The 18,030-nt window shown below is 41.2% G+C and overlaps 1 protein-coding gene, 1 long non-coding RNA gene and 1 pseudogene across 4 annotated transcripts; all 3 read right to left on the bottom strand.

The window, feature by feature from the left end:
* Nucleotides 1-4,551: 4,551 nt before the first annotated feature.
* On the bottom strand, nt 4,552-13,973 carry LOC112078715 (cytochrome P450 3A27-like). 3 transcript variants are annotated; one of them, XR_011478807.1, is made up of 5 exons: nt 13,220-13,973; nt 10,340-10,430; nt 9,903-9,955; nt 4,718-4,732; nt 4,552-4,634 (listed from the first exon to the last, which is right to left on the bottom strand). XR_011478807.1 is itself a non-coding variant. In XM_070442123.1 (4 exons), exons 1-4 carry the CDS (start codon nt 13,291-13,293, stop codon nt 9,677-9,679), a joined length of 258 nt encoding a protein of 85 aa, XP_070298224.1. In that variant the 5' UTR covers nt 13,294-13,966; the 3' UTR covers nt 9,662-9,676. The 3 variants fall into 3 exon arrangements, 1 of the variants encoding a protein (XP_070298224.1); XR_011478806.1 differs by lacking the exon at nt 4,552-4,634 and having other exon boundaries at nt 4,677-4,732; nt 13,220-13,969; XM_070442123.1 differs by lacking the exons at nt 4,552-4,634; nt 4,718-4,732 and adding an exon at nt 9,662-9,716 and having other exon boundaries at nt 13,220-13,966.
* LOC139026862 (uncharacterized) lies at nt 11,819-12,648 on the bottom strand. The gene is made up of 3 exons (XR_011478808.1): nt 12,625-12,648; nt 12,445-12,511; nt 11,819-11,951 (listed from the first exon to the last, which is right to left on the bottom strand). It is a non-coding gene; the product is annotated as an uncharacterized lncRNA (long non-coding RNA).
* Nucleotides 13,974-14,358: 385 nt separating the features above from the next.
* The window catches only part of LOC112078716 (cytochrome P450 3A27-like), a 12,900-nt pseudogene continuing 9,228 nt past the window's right edge, over nt 14,359-18,030 (bottom strand).

Here is an 18,030-nt window from a genome sequence, read left to right as displayed (position 1 = left end):
GCAGCACGGCCAGGTGGACTSGGGACAGCAAGGAGTCATCATGCCAGGTAGTCCTGAGGCATGGTCCTAGGGCTCAGGTGCCTCGGGGAGCAATTTCCAAACATTCTGAAGGTACCACGTTCATCTGTACAAACAATAGTACGCAAGTAGAAACACAATGAGACCACGCAGCCGTCCATACCGCTCAGGAAGGAGACGCGTTCTGTCTCCTAGAGATGAACGTACTTTGGTGCGAAAAGAGCAAATCTATCCCAGAACAATAGCAAAGGACCTTGTGAAGATGCTGGAGGAAACAGGTACAAATGTATCTATATCCACAGTAAAAGAGTCCTATATCGACATAACCTAAATGGCCGCTCATCAAGGAAGAAGCCACTGCTCCAAGCCGACATAATATGTTTGGCCATAATGACCATCGTTATGTTTGGAGGAGAAATGGGAGGCTTGCAAGCCGAAGAACACCATCCCACCATGAAGCATTGGGGTGGCAGCATCATGTTGTGGGGTGGCTTTGCTGCAGGAGGGACTGGTGCACTTCACAAAATAGATGGCATCATGAGCAAGAAAATTATATGCGATAGTATTGAAGCATCATCTCAAGACATCAGTCAGGAAGTTAAAGCTTGGTCCCAAATGGGTCTTCCAAATGGACAATGACTCCAAGCATACTCCAAATTTGTGGCAAAATGGCTTAAGGACAACAAAGTCAAGGTATTGGAGTGGCCATCAAAAAGCCCTGACCTCAATCCTATAGAAAATTTGTGGGCAGAACTGAAAAAGCGTGTGGGAGCAAGGAGGCCTACAAACCGGACACAGTTACACCAGCTCTGTGAGGAGGAATGGGCCAAAATTCACCCAACTTACTGTGGAAAGCTTGTGCAAGGCCACCCGAAACATTTGACCCAAGTTAAACAATTTAAAGTCAATGCTACCAAATACTAATTTAGTGTATGTAAACTTCTGACCCACTGGGAATGTGATGAAAGAAATAAAAGCTTAAGTGAATCATTCTCTCTACTATTATTCTGACATTTCACATTCTTAAAATAAAATGGTGATCCTAAATGACCTAAGACAGGGAATTTTTACTCTGATTAAATGTCAGGAAATGTGAAAAACTTCAGTTGAAATGTTTTTGGCTCGGGTTTATGTKAACTTCCGACTTCGACTGTATAAAAATGTACTATATGTATATATTTAATTTTATACTCCAGACTTCGACATTGCTTGTCTTAATATTTCTATYTCTCTTAATTCCATTGTCTTACTTCTAGACTTGTTAGGTTTGGGTATTGTTAGATAACACTGCAGTGTTGGAGCACAAGCATTTCACTACACCCGCAGTAACATCTGCTAAATATGTGTATCGACTAATGAAATTTGATTTGATTTAGTTTGAGTTCATAACAAGCTATAATGAGTTTATAGTTTATAACTAGCTATAATGAGTTAGTAAAGAGTTTATAACAAGCTATAATGAGTTAACAGTTTATAACAAGCTATAATGAATAATAGTTTATAACAAGCTATAACGAGTTAATAGTTTATAACAAGATATAATGAGTTAATAGTTTATAACAAGCTATAATGAGTTAATAGTTTATAAGAAGCTATAATGAGTTAGTAAAGAGTTTATAACAAGCTATAATGAGCTATATAATTAACAGTATTTATAACAAGCTATAATAGTTAATAGTTATAACAAGCCTATAATGAGTAATAGTTTATAACAAGCTATAATAGTTAGTAAAAGAGTTTATAACAAGCTATAATGAGCTAATAAAGTTTATAACAACTATAAGAGTAATATTTATAAACAAGCTATAATGAGTTAATAGTTTTATAAACAAGCTATAATGAGTTAATAGTTTATAATGAGTTAATAGTTTATAACAAGCTATAATGATTAATAGTATTAACAAGCTATAATGAGTTAATAGTTTAAACAAGCTATAATGAGTTAATAGTTTACAACAAGCTATAATAGTTAATAGTTTATAACAAGCTATAATGAGTTAATCGTTTATAACAACTAGAATGAGTTAATAAAGAGTTTATAACAAGCTATAATGAGTTAATAGTTTATAACAAGCTATAATGAGTTAATAGTTTATAACAAGCTATAATGAGTTATGAAGAGTTTATAACAAGCATAATGAGTTACTAGTTATAACAAGCTAAATGAGTTTATGAAGAGTTTATAATAGCTATAAAGCGTTTATAACAAGTTAATAACAAGTTCTAAAGCGTTATAACAAGTTGATAAAACATAGAAAGGGAGAGATGGGGGATGGTTCTACCTCTTTTTAGTCGTCCAGAGGTAAAGGAAGGTGAGAGGACACTGCGGATCCGTCTCCATGTATCGTCCTCGGCAAAGGACAACGCGTCAAACAGCTCGCCATTCAGAAACATGAAGTTCTACAAGCAGGGTGTCAAAGTCAAATGGACGGAGGGCAAAAAATAAAAATTTAGCTACAAGCCGAGGGCCGGACTTTCGAATGTTCATTGAAAAATTTTTAATGACGCATATAGTCTAGTGAACCTAATTGAACCTACTGAAACCTAACAAATATATTCCAATATGATCAGATAAATAAAGCAATATTTTCTTATGGCTCTGTCAGTAATCTTTAATTTTCAAACAGACACAAAGACAAATTTCCTTTATATAAAAATCCCCATAACATGAACATTAAATGAAAGAAACCGGTATTCAAGGCACCATCAGTACCCTATATTTCTATTTTAGCAAAAGTGGGCTAAATTTACTTCAAAGAAAAAACAATAATAGCAATTTTCTATCATCCACTCAACTGAAATATTTTATAAATATAATTGGATTGAAATACAATAAAATAAAGTGCAAAAATCTATTAATCAAAAACAACACTTGTTTAAGGAGAAGTAACATGCAGTGAAAACAAATATTAAACTTTAACTTTTAAACTTGAACTGAGTAAAAACTCTAAATATGTGATTGCACAGTAATGTTCACTTGTTTGAGGTGAGGTGATACTTGGTGGTGTCCCATCTTTCCACAAGTTCATCAATGTTCGGGGTAAGGCTCTGAGCTGAGGAAATCCTCAGAATTGAGTGGAGGTGTTCAGCAGTAAGTCGACTTCTGTGTTGATGTTTGTTCAGGTCTATCAAAGAAAACAGTTGTTCACACAGGTATGTTGCTGCCAAACATAGACAACGTTTGACAGCCTGGATGCGCAGCTGGGCATTGTGTCGGGGAGGAAACGGGCGAACTCCGCAGCACCACTGCCGCATATTTGCCCTCAGTGCATCATTGCATTGAGTCAATCAACTCCATTTGGAGTTTGGTGGTGACTTTCCACGTCAACAGCAAATGGTTACCGAGCAGTTCCAACCTGCTTTTTGTGCTTCAAAGTCAGCAAATCCGGCGTCGAAAGTCAGCGCAAGCATACCTATTTTATCAGCCAACTGTGCGCTCGGGAACGCACTGGTTAGAGAGCTTCTCTTTCATTGGCTGGCAGCGGGAAAGTGGCTCAAATTTCTTTACGCATCTGCGTCTCCACAGAGTCAGTTGTGGTTTTAAATGCCTTCACTGTACTTACATATCAGAGATGACATGATCCGCACCCGCAGCTGCAAGTTCATTGCATTCAGATGACTCGTAATGTCACACAGAAAAGCCATTTCACACAGAAACATTCGTCTCGAGTTTGTTGTGTCTTTCCTTTGCTTCAAGAACAGACAAATCTCCTCACGAAGCTCGAAACATCTTGAAGCACCTTTCCCTGCTTAGCCATGCGACCTCTGTGTATAAGGCAAATCACCATGCTCCGTTTCTAACTCCTCAGAAGCCGGCCTTTGATTTGGCTTTTTGAACAGAGCCTGTCGAGATTGAGGCCTCGTTTAATTCCTCTCCTTTTGTAGCCTTTGTTCCATGTCCATATTCTGTTTTTTTCCGCGGTTTTCGTTTCATAATGTCGTCTCAGATTATACTCTTTCAGTACCGCCACACTTTCTCCACACAGAGACACAACAGGTTTCCAGCTACCCCGTAACATATACTCCGACTCCCACCTTGTTTGAAACCCCGGTTCTCAGTGTCCACCTTCCGTTTTGCCATTTTGATGGGTATCTGAAAGTTAATTTTACTGGATGCTGACGACTGCTGTGCAATAAATGTTGAAATGAAGCAGCCTACTGCTCGGTGCGTCACCGTTGCATTGTGGAAATGTAGTATTGGTGCGTGTAAAAGATCTGCGGGCTGCCGGCTTGCTGCGGTCTGCGGCCGGTTCTAATAATAAATCAAGATCATCCAGGGCCGTAAAAAACTTCTCGCGGGCCGGATGTGGCCCGCGGGCCTTGACTCTGACATATATGTTCTACAGCATGGAGGACAGTTATAACAATGATATGATTTAATAACGATCATTAATAATTAATATTGATTATTCTATTTACATAATATTCACACTACTTGAAATAATTTCATAAATAATGTATTAATAAAATCAGCAATAATTTTTGGGTTATTATTATTCAGATTTGTGTGTGTGTGTGTGTGTGTGTGTCTCACCTGCGGTTGGTGAAGATGTTGTAACACTCTTTAATCAGGACGGCTTGATCAGCTTTGGTCCATGATGCACAGAACAGGCTGCCTCCATCATAGATCCTTCACAGAGGAGAAACAACACCTGCTTTAACCACTATATATACACACATGGTACACAGAACAGACTGCCTCCCATCATAGATCCTTCACAATGGCATATTTGAGCTGTAACCTTGTAACCTTATTTAAAATTGATTTAATTTGTCAATAGGGGGCGCTATTTTCACTTTGAAAAAATCGTGCCCAATATTAAACGCCTCGTACTCTATTCTAGATCATACAATATGCATATTATTATTACTATTGGATAGAAAACACTCAAGTTTTAAAACTGTTTGAATATATCTGTGAGTAAAACAGAACTCATTTGGCAGCAAACTTCCAGACAGGAAGTAAAATTCTGAAAATGGGGCTCTGTTTCAGGCCTGCCTATTCAACTGGATTATATTTATCGATATACATGCACTTATACGCCTTCCACTAGATGTCAACAGCAGTGGAAGTGGAATGGGTGTCTAGCTTGATCTGAGGTCGAACAAGAGCTTTGGAGTGGCAGGTCTGGAATTTCCTTTGTCTACCAAGGCGCGCGAAGCACCTCGATATTGTCTTCTGATTAAGCGTTCGGTTTACAAATCAAAATCAAATCAAATCAAATTTTATTAGTCACATACACATGGTTAGCAGATGTTAATGCGATGTAGCGAAATGCTTGTGCTTCTAGTTCCGACAATGCAGTAATAACCAACAAGTAATCTAACCTAACAATTCCACAACTACACCTTACACACACACACAAGTGTAAAGGATAAAGAATATGTACATAAAGATATATGAATGATGGTGGTACAGAACGGCATGGCGATGCAGTAATGATATGTTAGAGTACGGTATATACATATGAGATGAGTACGTAGTGTATGTAACATAAAGAGGCATAGTTTAAAGTGGCTAGTGGTACATGTATTACATAAAGATGCAAGATGCAGTAGATGATATAGAGTACAGTATATACATATGAGATGGGTAATTAGGTTATGAAAACATTATATTAAGTGGCATTGTTTAAAGTGGCTAGTGGTACATTTTTACATAATTTCCATCAATTCCATTTTAAAGTGGCTGGATTGAGTCAGTATGTGCAGCGGCCGCTAAATGTTAGGGTGGCTGTTTAACAGTCTGATGGCCTTGAGATAGAAAGCTGTTTTCAGTCTCTCGGTCCCTGCTTTGATGCACCTGTACTGACTCGCCTTCTGGATGATAGCGGGTGAACAGGCAGTGGCTTGGGTGGTTGTTGTCCTTGATGATCGTTTATGCCTTCTGTGACATCGGGTGTAGGTGTCCTGGAGGGCAGGTAGTTTGCCCCCGGTGATGCGTTCTGCAGACCTACTACCCTCTGGAGAGCCTTAACGGTTGTGGGCGGAGCAGTTCCGTACCAGGCGGTGATACAGCCCGACAGGATGCTCTCGATGTGTCTGTAGAAGTTTGTGAGTGCTTTTGGTGACAAGCCGAATTTCTTCAGCCTCCTGAGTTTGAAGAGGCGCGCTGCTGCCTTCTCACAACGCTGTCTGTTGGGTGGACCAATTCAGTTTGTCCGTGATGTGTACACCGAGGAACTTAAAACTTTCCACCTTCTCCACTACTGACCCGTCGATGTGGATAGGGGGGTGCTCCCTTCTGCTGTTTCCTGAAGTCCACATCATCTCCTTTTGTTTTGTTGACGTTGAGTTGAGTTATTTTTCCTGACACCACACTCCGAGGGCCTCACCTCCTCCCTGTAGGCGTCTCGTCGTTGTTGGTAATCAACCTACCACTGTAGTGTCATCCGCCAAAACTTGATGATGAGTTGGAGGCGTGCTGGCACGCAGTCGTGGGTGAACAGGGAGTAAGGAGAGGGCTCAGAACGCACCCTTGTGGGCCCAGTGTGGAGGATCACGGGGGAGATGTGTTGTTACCTACCTCACCACCTGGGGCGGCCCGTCAGGAAGTCAGGACCCAGTTGCACAGGGCGGGTCGAACCAGGGTCTCGAGCTGATGACGAGTTTGGAGGGTAACTATGGTGTGAATGCTGAGCTGTTATCGATGAACAGCATCTCACAGGTTATTCCTCTTGTCCAGATGGGTTAGGCAGTGTGCAGTGTGGTTGCGATTGCGTCGTCTGTGGAGCTATTGGTCGCGTAAGCAAATTGGAGTGGTCTAGGGTGTCGGTAGGTGGAGTGATATGGTCCTTGACTAGTCTCTCAAAGCACTTCATGATGACGGAAGTGAGTGCTAGGGGCGGTAGTCGTTTAGCTCAGTTACCTTAGCTTTCTTGGAACAGAACAATGTGGCCTCTTGAAGCTATGTGGAACAGAGAGCTGGGATAAAGGATTTGATGTGAATATGTCCGTAAGACACACCAGCCAGCTGCGGTCTGCGCATCATCTGAGACGCGCTGCGGAATGCCGTCTGGGACTGCAGGCCTTGCGTAGGGGTTAACACGTTAAGATGTTTTACTCACTCGTGGCTGCAGTGCAAGGAGGAAGCCCGCAGGTTTTGGTAGGGGGCCGTGTCTCGGTGGACTGTATTGGTCCTAAAGCGGGGCAAAAAAGAATTGTTTAGCCTGTCGGAGCAAGACATCTGCGTCCGCGACGGGGCTGGTTTTCTTTTTTGTAATCCGTGATTGACTGTAGACGACCTGCCAGCTAATGTTGTGTCTGAGCTGTGTGAATTGCGGACTCGATTTTGTCTTGTACTGGGACTTAGCCTGTTTGATTGCCTTGCGGGAGAGAATAGTTCTTACACGGCGAATATCTCCGCTTGATTCTTATTTTGATACATTGTATAATAACAGCGCTAAGTTAGGTTTTTTCAACCTGAGTTTTATAGATTATTCAAGTTTTATGGGACTGTTTTGGAGTTGTCCGTTCTTGCGTCGAGAGAAAAATGGGAAGTTATAACATTCAGAATCAATCAAGAATTTTAGAACCTTGGCTGCATTGGTGCGAATTCGGACAGGAGAAAAGGACATTCTAAAACCAAAACAAACGATTTAGTTCTAGACCAAGGACTCCTTACAAGATTCTGATGGAGACTCACAAAAATAGAAACAATTTATGATGTTATTCGTTATTTCTTGTGGAAAAATGTTGAGTCCTATTATTCGCGTTTTGGCGTGCGCTGTCTCGCTATACGAGCTGGTTGTTATGGTAAAAGTTATTTTTTTAATTCTAACACGGCATGTTGCATTAAAAACCAGTGTATCTTCATTGCCATACAACAAGTATTTTTATGTAAAGTTTTATGATGATTCTTTGCGTCAGATTAGGTGAGTGTGCCAAAATATCTCTGGAGATTCTAGTGAATCGATGCTAGTATCACCAATTGTATATCAGATTTAGCTCTAAATATGCACCATTCTCGAACAAACACCAAGTGTTTGTAACCTTGATGTTATAAGACTTTCATCTGATGAAGTTGCTCAAGGTTTAGTGATTAATTTCATTCTTTTGCTGTTTTTTTGCGATAGCTACCTTTTTGCGGGAAAAATGCATTGTGTGTATTTGGCTATTGTGTAGCTAAATATAATTCTATTGTGGTTTTGCTGTAAAAACATTAAAAATCGGAAATATCGGCTGGATTCACAAGATGTTTGATCTTTCATTTGCCTGTATTGGGACTTGTGATTTCATGAAAAATTATATTTTATATGATATCCCTGTCCCGTTAGGCTAGGCTATGCTAGTCAGCTTTTTTGATGAGGAGGATTCGGATCCGGGGGAATGGTATCACTGAAAGGTTTTAATAATAAAAAAACAATGGCATTTGTTGAGTTACAGCCTTATTCTAAAATGTATTTAATAAAATAAAAAAAGCTCATAAATCTACATACAATACCCAATAACGAGAAGCGAAAACAGAAATACCTGACATAAGTTTTCTGACCCTTTGCTATGAGTCTCCAAATTGAGCTCAGGTGATCCTGGTTCCATCATGCTTGAGATGTTTCTACAACTTGATTGGAGTCCACCTGTTGTAAATTCCATTGATTGGACATGATTTGGAAAAGCACACACCTGTCTATATAATGTCCACAGTTGACACTGCATGTCAGAGCAAAAACCAAGCCATGGGTCGAAAAATTGTCCGTAGAGCTCTGAGACAGGATTGTGTTGAGACACAGATCTGGGAAATAATTTTGCAGCATTGAAGGTCCCCAAAAACACAGTGGCCTCCATCATTCTTTAATCAAAGAACCACCAAGACTCTTCCTAGAGCTGGCCATCCGGCCAAACTGAGTAATTGGGGAGAAGGCCTTGGTCAAGGAGATGACCAAGAATCAGGCCTTTATGTTAGAGTGGCCAGACAGAAGCCACTCCTCAGTAAAAGGCACTACAGCCCACTTGGAGTTTGTCAAAAGTACCTAAAGACTCTCAGACGATGAGAAAAAGATTCTCTGGTCGATGAAACCAAGATTAAAACTTTGGCCTGAATGAAAAGTGTCACGTCTGGAGGAAACCTGGCATCATTACAGTGAAGCATGGTGTGGCAGCATCATGATGGGGGATGTTTTTTCAGCGCCAGGGACTGGAGACTAGTCGATTGAGGAAGATTGAATGAAGAAAAGTTAGAGAGATCCTTGATGAAAACCTGCTCCAGAGCTCTCAGGACCTCAGACTGGGGTGAAGGTTCACCTTCCAACAGGACAACAACCCTACAGCACATAGACAAGACAAGCAGGTGTGGCTTTGGGACAAGTCCTGAGTGGGCCCAGCCAGAGACCGATCTGCAGAGAAGAATTGGAGAAACTCCCCAAATATAGTTTCAAGCTTGTAGCATCATACCCAAGAAGACACGAGGCTGTAARTGTTGCCAAAAGTGCTTCAACAAAGTACAGAGTAAAGTGACTGAATAATTATGTAAATATAATATTTCAGTTTTACATTTTATTATATATTTGCAAAAAAATCTACAAATCAGTTTTTGCTTTGTCAATATGGGGTGTTGTGTGTGTAGATTGATGAGGGAAAAAACAATTACATCAATTTTAGAATAAGGCTGTAATGTAACAACATGTGGAAAAAGTGAAGGGGTCTGGATACACCTACAATCCTACATYGTACACAGAACAAACTCCATCCCATCATAGATCCTRCACAGAGGAGAAAKACATTTAACCAGCTCATATAAAACTACATAGAAAACATTATTCTGGTTGTTGATATTATTAATACTATTCCTCATTGTCACATGACAGCTCGACCAGGTAAATAATTGTAAGGGAAAAGCATAGTACAGTTGTGAGTCATCGTAGTACGGTACAGATAACTGAACTCACCCCCAGATTCTCCCGTACTTCTGAAAGCACTCTGTGTCAAAGTTAGTGAAACCCTGGAGAGAGAGAGAGAGAGAGAGAGGGGGAGAAAAACTGCTGATTCATGCCTTAGAAGGTCATGTAGGTGTGTCCTACAGCTGAACAGAGAACACACCTGAAACAGGTGAGGGTTGAGGAGGGTTTGTTATTTTCTATGGTTCCCAGGGTCAATAACACAACTTCTAGACTGATCATGTCTCATATTATATTTTATTTATCTATTGTTTAAACAACCGGCTAGTCCTCATTTTCCTTCTCATTGTATTGTTTTACATGGGGGGAAAATAACACTATTGTTTAAACAACCGGCTATCCTCTTTTTCCTTCTCAATGTATTATTTACATGGGGGAAAAACACATTTGTTTAAAATATGAGATGTTTATTCTGAACTGGTACTAACCTTTTTATACTCCATCATTGTGCCAAAGTAAGGTAGAGGTTGGGACCAGGACACCCATCTTAGTGAACACACATAGGGCCAGTACCCATACCTGTACACACACCACACATACGCACGCACGCACACACACACAACACACACACACACACACACACACACACACACACACACACACACACACACACAAACACACACACACACAACACACACACACACACACGCACAAACACACACACACACACAACACACACACACACAACACACACACACACACACACACACCACACACACACACACACACACACCACACACACACACACACACACACACACACACACACACACACACATTATTACGTATATAACCATGTTATTCTGTATATAACGATGATTATGTATATATATCTGTATATAACCATTTTATTCTGTATGTAGCCATGTTATTCTGTATATAACCATGTTATGCTGTATATAGCCATGTAATCTGTAATAACCATGTTATTCTCTATATAACATGATATTATGTATGTAACCACTATTCTGAGTAAACCATGTTATATGTATAACGCCATGTAATCTGTATATAACCAATTTATTATATTTATAACCATGATATTTATGTAACCAGTGTTCTGTATATAGCCATGTTATTCTCTACATTGTCTTGTTATTCTGTAAATAGCCATGTTATTCTACATATAACCATGTTATTGTGTCACACTCTGATCTGTTTCTCTGTCCTTCTTGTTTTCTCCACCCCCTCCCTCCAGTGTCGTTTGTTATTTATCCCTGTGTTTCCTGTCTCTCTGGCCAGTGTATTTATCCCTGTGGTCCTGTCTCTCTGGCCAGGTATTTATCCCTGTGTTCCTATCTCTCTGGGACAGTGTATTTATCCCGTGTTTTCCTGTGCTCTCTGTGCCAGTTTTCTTGTATGTCCAAGTCAACCAGCGGTTTTCCCATTCTCCTGCTTTTGCTATTCTCCTTTTTCTAGTCCTCCAGGTTTTGACCCTTGCTGTTGCCTTACCTCGCCTGTTTCTGGACTCTGTACCATTCTGCCTGCCTTGACCTCGAGCTGTCTACCACTCTAACCTCCTGGAATCTGTACCATTCTGCCTGCCTCGACCTCGAGGCTGTCTACCACTCTATACCCCTGACTCTGATTTTTTTGACCTTTTGCCTGTCCACGACCATTCTCTTGCCTACTCCTTTTTGAATTATTTAACATCTAAGACTCCAACCATCTGCCTCCTGTGTCCCCATCTGGGTCTCTAATTGATTTATGATACATTGTTGGAAAGGAACCTTAAGTAAACATTTCACTGTTAGTCTACACCGGTTAATATGACCATTTTCCAGACATCTGGCCATGATACATTTCAGAAATCCGCAAGATGAGTGCACTCTTTATGGGGTTTGGGTCATTAGACACCATTAGACATGCACCTGTCTGGGAGTGGACATGGCTTTATTTTGTTGGTCTAATATATACTGTTGCTATGGTTACACCTCTTGTGATTTCACCAGAACACTGGGTGTTCCGTTCAGAGAGGACCAGCAGGATGACATGTCTGTGTTATTTCTAGGACTGTTGCTATGGTCCTACATGCATGCACCTGTCGTAGTCGAGAACATGTCTGGTTATTTCTATGGACTGTTGCCTATGGTCCTTACATGCACCTGTCTTAGTCGAGAACATGTCTGGTTATTTCTATGGCTGTTCTATGTCCTACATGCACCTGTCGTAGTCGAGAACATGTCTGGTTATTTCTTATGGCTGTTGCTATGGTCCTACATGCATGCACCTGTCTTAGTCGAAACATGTCTGGTTATTTCTATGGGCTGTTGCTATGTCCTACATGCACCTGTCGTAGTCGAAACATGCTGGTTATTTCTATGGACTGTGCTATGTCCACATGCACCTGTCGTAGTCGAGAACATGTCTGGTTATTACTATGGACTGTTGCTATGGTCCTACATGCATGCTCGTTAGTCGAGAAACATGTCTGGTTATTTCTATGGGCTGTTGCTATGTCCTACATGCACCTGTCGTAGTCGAGAACATGTCTGGTTATTTACTATGGGCTGTTCTATGGTCCTACATGACACCTGTCTTAGTCGAGAACATGTCTGGTTATTTACTATGGACTGTTGCTATGGTCCTACATGCACCTGTCTTAGTCGAGAACATGTCTGGTTATTTACTATGGACTGTTGCTATGGCTTACATGACACTGTCTGATCGGAATGTCTGGTATTTCTATGGCTGTGCTATGGTCCTACATGCACCTGTCGTAGTCGAGAACATGTCTGGTATTTACTATGGACTGTTGCTATGGTCTACATGCATGCATCGTTCTTAGTCGAGAACATGTCTGTTATTTCTATGGCTGTTGCTATGGTCCTACATGCACCTGTCGTAGTCGAGAACATGTCTGGTTATTTCTATGGACTGTTGCTATGGTCCTACATCCATGCACCTGTCATAGTCGAGAACATGTCTGGTTATTTCCATGGACTGTTGCTATGGTCCTACATGCACCTATCGTAGTCGAGGACATGTCTGTATTTCTGAACTATTGCTGTGGCTCTAAAGTTTCCCTAAACTTAGTGCAAGGCAATAAGATAACGGTGGTTAAATGCCAGAGGGGGATGAGTCATTTAGAGGAGTTACTATGGGTGTGATGTAAGGAGGACAACTCTATAAGAAGTGTTTGCAAAGACTAGAAAAGTAGTTGTTTTCATGAAACAGCTTTTATTATGGCGTAATAAAAGTATATTTGAACTCACAGGCTCCGGTATTTGTGAAATATTATCGATTGAATATTTCCACGACATAAACTACGATGCATGTGACAAATAACATTTGATGTGAAGTCCTTACACTACAATGAGGGTGATGAGGAGGGCCAGGAGGGTCCAGGTCTCAGCAGAGAAGTATGGCAGAAAACTCATCATCTTTCCTCCGGTTCGGCTCCCTGCTGCTTCTGAAAACAACGGTCCCGTTTTCTCTCAGGCTCGTTTTAGTTCACTTCTCCGATGGTCTGACAGGTTTTGAGTTGTTTTTTCTGTCCGGTTGTAGTGTGGTTCTTCTGTGACGCGACAGATCTCGACGACCGACCGTTGCTGTTCTCGGGACTCTGTTTGAGACCGTGCAGGTTGCAAGGGATTATTGTATCCCGTCGGAAAAGCACCTGTGTGATGCTAGCTAGAATAATGATGAGCAACATTGGAATTTGCAGTTCGCCTTCAAAATAAGGGTCCAATATTGAAACTGATGCAAACAGACATAAATAGTGGATATCATACCATATTTGGATTAGATCATGCTGAACAGGGTTGGAATGTTGTTATATGAATTAAACAAAATACAATAAGTAGTTCATTTGACACACAAAACATAGTTGAAGTCGCACTGTGGCTGTATTAGAATTGCATTGGGACAGACTTCTATTGCACTGTACAGCTTCACCTCTGGATCTTGGGTCCATGATATGTGAAGAGTTTACACAAATATTAACATCGTAGCTCTTATTGCAGGACTTTGACTGTAGGAAATCACTTCACATTTCCATAAGTAAGGCTGTACATTTAAATATGAATGTCCAATAGGCACTAAAGGCTGGGAGGAATTACTTCACAATGTAGTAGCTCTATGTGAACTTTGCTTTATGTGAACTTTGCTCTATGTGAACTTTGCTCGATTTTCTGCACTGTGTTTATAAATGCAGAAAGTACAAGAGCTGTAAAATGTGGAAAGTGGATAAATAGTTTGTAATGGGACCTGGGCTGTGTATTTACATCCAACGGCCACACAAGGGCGGTATTGGGATCTGAAAAGAAACGTGTGGATGACCAAGTCAAGTCGTAACACTACAATTAGGCCCAGCTGATTTAAAATAGAAACACAGTATGTCTGGATAAATAACACAAATCAATCTATATTGATTGTTCTCATTTATATTTGTGTGTGTTTGTGTCTTACRTTTTGTCTTCTGAATGTTAATAAATACACAGACGACCTTGTTCATTAGTGTGATGATTTTTATTGGTTTGTGATGATTAAAGTTGAAGCAAAGCAGCTGCAGGGATCATCTCAACAGACAGTAAAGATTCTATTTTGGAATGACTGGACAGCAGAACCCCCAGAGGAACAGAATGAGAGTTCTACAGAACACCAGCTAGAGTTCTACATTCTAGGAGAATTCCAGCCACCAGCCAGTAGTGTGCAGGATCCAGACATGACATCATGCCATGGATTTAATACCCCTGGTGTCTAACTTTAACAAGACATGTACCCCTAATGCATCCATAGTATTACTATCTTTCTTTCATCTGGTGGAAATGGGTTTCTGAGTCCTACTCAAACTGAGACCAGAATTAATTTATGATTTAACTGACTGAACTGAACATTTATCGTGAATGCAGTCTAATTATCATATTATATTAAGTAGCCTATTGAATCCTAGCCTGAATATTCAGTAGCCTATAGCAGGGTCAGGACTGAATATTCAGTAGCCTATAGCAGGGTTAGGATAAGGACTGAATTATTCACTAGCATATAGCAGGATAAGGACTGAATATTCAGTAGCCGATCGATAGATAGATAGATAGTGAGGCTGTTGAACAAAAATGTTTCGTGAGCTGAAATTAAAGATCCCAGAAATGTTCCATATGCACAAAAAGCCTTTTTCCATAAAATGTTGTCCACAAATGTTTCCATCCTTGTTGGTGAGCATTTCATCCTTTGTCAAGATAATCCATCCACCTGACAGTTGTGGCATACCAAGAAACTGATTAAACAGCATGATCATTACACAGGTGCACCTTGTACAATAAAAGGCCACTCTAAAATGTGCAGTTTTGTCACACAACACATATTGCAATGCCACAGTCAGCAATTGGCATGCTGACTGCAGGAATGCACACCAGAACTATTTCCAGAGAATTTAATGTTCATTTCTTTACCATAAGCCGCCTCCAACATTGTTTTAGAGAATTTGGCAGTACGTCCAACCGGCCTCACAACCGCAGACCACATGTAACCACACCAGCCCAGGATCATTAGCGGGGTGAGGAGTATTTCTGTCTGTAGTATAGCCCTTTTGTGTGTAGGGGGGAGAGAGGGGGAGAGAGAGAGAGAGAGAGAGAAGGGTACTCCAGGGTAGGGTGCTCCTGCATTCGGTCATGTTGTTGGAGAGGTGGCGGTGGTGTTGCTAGGGGTGTTGCTACGGGGCTCCAGCCTCAGTTTGATTGGTCGTTTTGGCATCAGCAGACCCTGGATGTCCATCTCCAACGGGATCTATAGAGAATAAAATAACAGAACAGAACCCTGGTTGTTCATCTCCAACGGGATCTATAGAGAATAACACAACATAACCCTGGTTGTCCATCTCCAACAGGATCTACAGAGAATAACAGAACATAACCCTGGTTGTCCATCTCCAACAGGATCTACAGAGAATAACAGAACAGAACCCTGGATGTCCATCTCCAACATGATCTACAGAGAATAACAAGCCATGTTAAAACAGATGGTGACCATGTTAAAACAGGTGCTGACCATGTTAAAACAGGCAGTGACCATGTTAAAACAGGCAGTGACCATGTTAAAACAGGCAGTGGCCATGTTAAAACAGGCAGTGACCATGTTAAAACAGCCAGTGACCATGTTAAAACAGGTGATGACCATGTTAAAACAGGTGATGACCATGTTAAAACAGGCAGTGACCATGTTAAAACAGGCAGTGACCATGTTAAACAGGTGGTGACCATGTTAAAACAGGTGATGACCATGTTAAAACAGGTACTGCGGCAAGTGCAGCCTCTATCTATGAATGATAGGGGTGTTTGATGATGTCATATTCTGTCTGCTCAGGTGAGCGTCTCACCTCGGTCTCGTCGCAGACGGAGAAAGTGAAACTCTGGAGGATCTCGACCATGGCCAGTTTGATCATGATCAGGGCGAAGCGCATCCCGATACAGTTCCTGGGCCCCGCTCCAAACGGCATGTACGTGTACGGATCAATAGACTCCTTGTTCTCCTTACTGAACCTGGACAGGGAGAGGGCAGACACATTGTATTGTAGTTGATTTGTGGTTGTGGATCAGACACATTAAACATTGTGTTGTAGTTGATTTGTGGTTATGTTATGGTTGTGTTATTGGGTCGGGCCAGGGTAGTTGATTTATGGTTGTGGTTCAGACACATTACACATTGTGTTGTAGTTGATTTGTGGTTGTGGTTCAGACACATTACACATTGTGTTGTAGTTGATTTGTGGTTTGTGGTTGTGGTTCAGGCACATTACACATTACACATTGTGTTGTAGTTGATTTGTGGTTGTGGTTCAGACACAAAGCACATTGCACCGAAGTACTATGATGCACTCTAGTTACGTTTGAGCAAAAAATTAGTAATGATCTTATGTTTATTCTGGTTGTACTGTGGTTGTATTAAGGTTGTGTTATGGTTGTACTGTGGTTGTATTAAGGTGTGTTATGGTTTACTGGGGTTGTATTAAGGTTGTGTTATGGTTGTACTGTGGTTGTATTAAGGTTGTGTTATGGTTGTACTGTGGTTGTATTAAGGTTGTGTTATGGTTGTACTGTGGTTTGTATTAAGGTTGTTTTGTGGTTGTCCTGTGGTTGTATTAAGGTTGTGTTGTGGTTGTACTGTGGTTGTATTAAGGTTGTTGTTATGGTTTTACTGTGGTTGTATTAAGGTTGTGTTATGGTTGTACTGTGGTTGTATTAAGGTTGTGTTATGCTTGTACTGTGGTTTATTAAGGTTGTTTTGTGTTGTACTGTGGTTGTATTAAGGTTGTGTTATGCTTGTACTGTGGTGTATTAAGGTTGTGTTATGCTTGTACTGTGGTTGTATTAAGGTTTGTGTATGCTTGTACTGTGGTTGTATTAAGGTTGTGTTATGGTTACTGTGGTGTTTAGTTGTGGTATGTTGTACTGTGGTTGTATTAAGGTTGTGTTAAGTGTTGTTACTGTGGTTGTATTAAGGTGTGTTATGCTAGTACTGTGGTTGTATTAAGGTTGTGTTGATGCTTGTACTGTGTTGTATTAAGGTTGTTTTGTGGTTGTACTGGTTGTATTAAGGTTGTGTCATGGTTGGATTGTGGTTACGGTGCGGTCCAGTACCTCTCTGGTTTGAACTCCTCAGGGTCGGACCAGATCTCTGGTCACGGGGAGGGTCCACGTGGGAACCATGACAACGCAGTCTTTGGGGATGACGATGCGTTTGATCTCCACCGTCTTCTTGGACCCTCTCCCAGTTCGCGGGAGACGGGTACAGTCTCAGAGACTCGTTCAACACACAGTCCAAATAGTCCCCTCTGCATCAGAGCTTCGTACTGGATAGGAGCCTGCACGTGGTTACATACAAATCAGTACCTCACCACATCTGGCACCGGGGTTACACACACACAGTACTCACCACATCTGGCACCGGGGTTACACACACATCAGTACCTCACCACATCTGCACCGGGGTTACAAAAACATCAGTACCTCACCACATCTGGCACCGGGTTACATACACATCAGTACCCACCACATCTGGCACCGGGGTTACACACACATCAGTACCTCACGGCACTGGGATTACACACACATCAGTACCTCACCACATTTGACACTGTGGTTACATACAAATCAGTACCCACCACATCTGACACGGGGTTA

This window comes from Salvelinus sp. IW2-2015, unplaced genomic scaffold (assembly GCF_002910315.2).
Source record: "Salvelinus sp. IW2-2015 unplaced genomic scaffold, ASM291031v2 Un_scaffold6121, whole genome shotgun sequence".
Lineage (NCBI taxonomy): Eukaryota > Metazoa > Chordata > Actinopteri > Salmoniformes > Salmonidae > Salvelinus > Salvelinus sp. IW2-2015.
The sequence above is the reverse complement of the archived record's forward strand: the minus strand, read 5'-3'. Positions and strand labels throughout refer to the sequence as shown.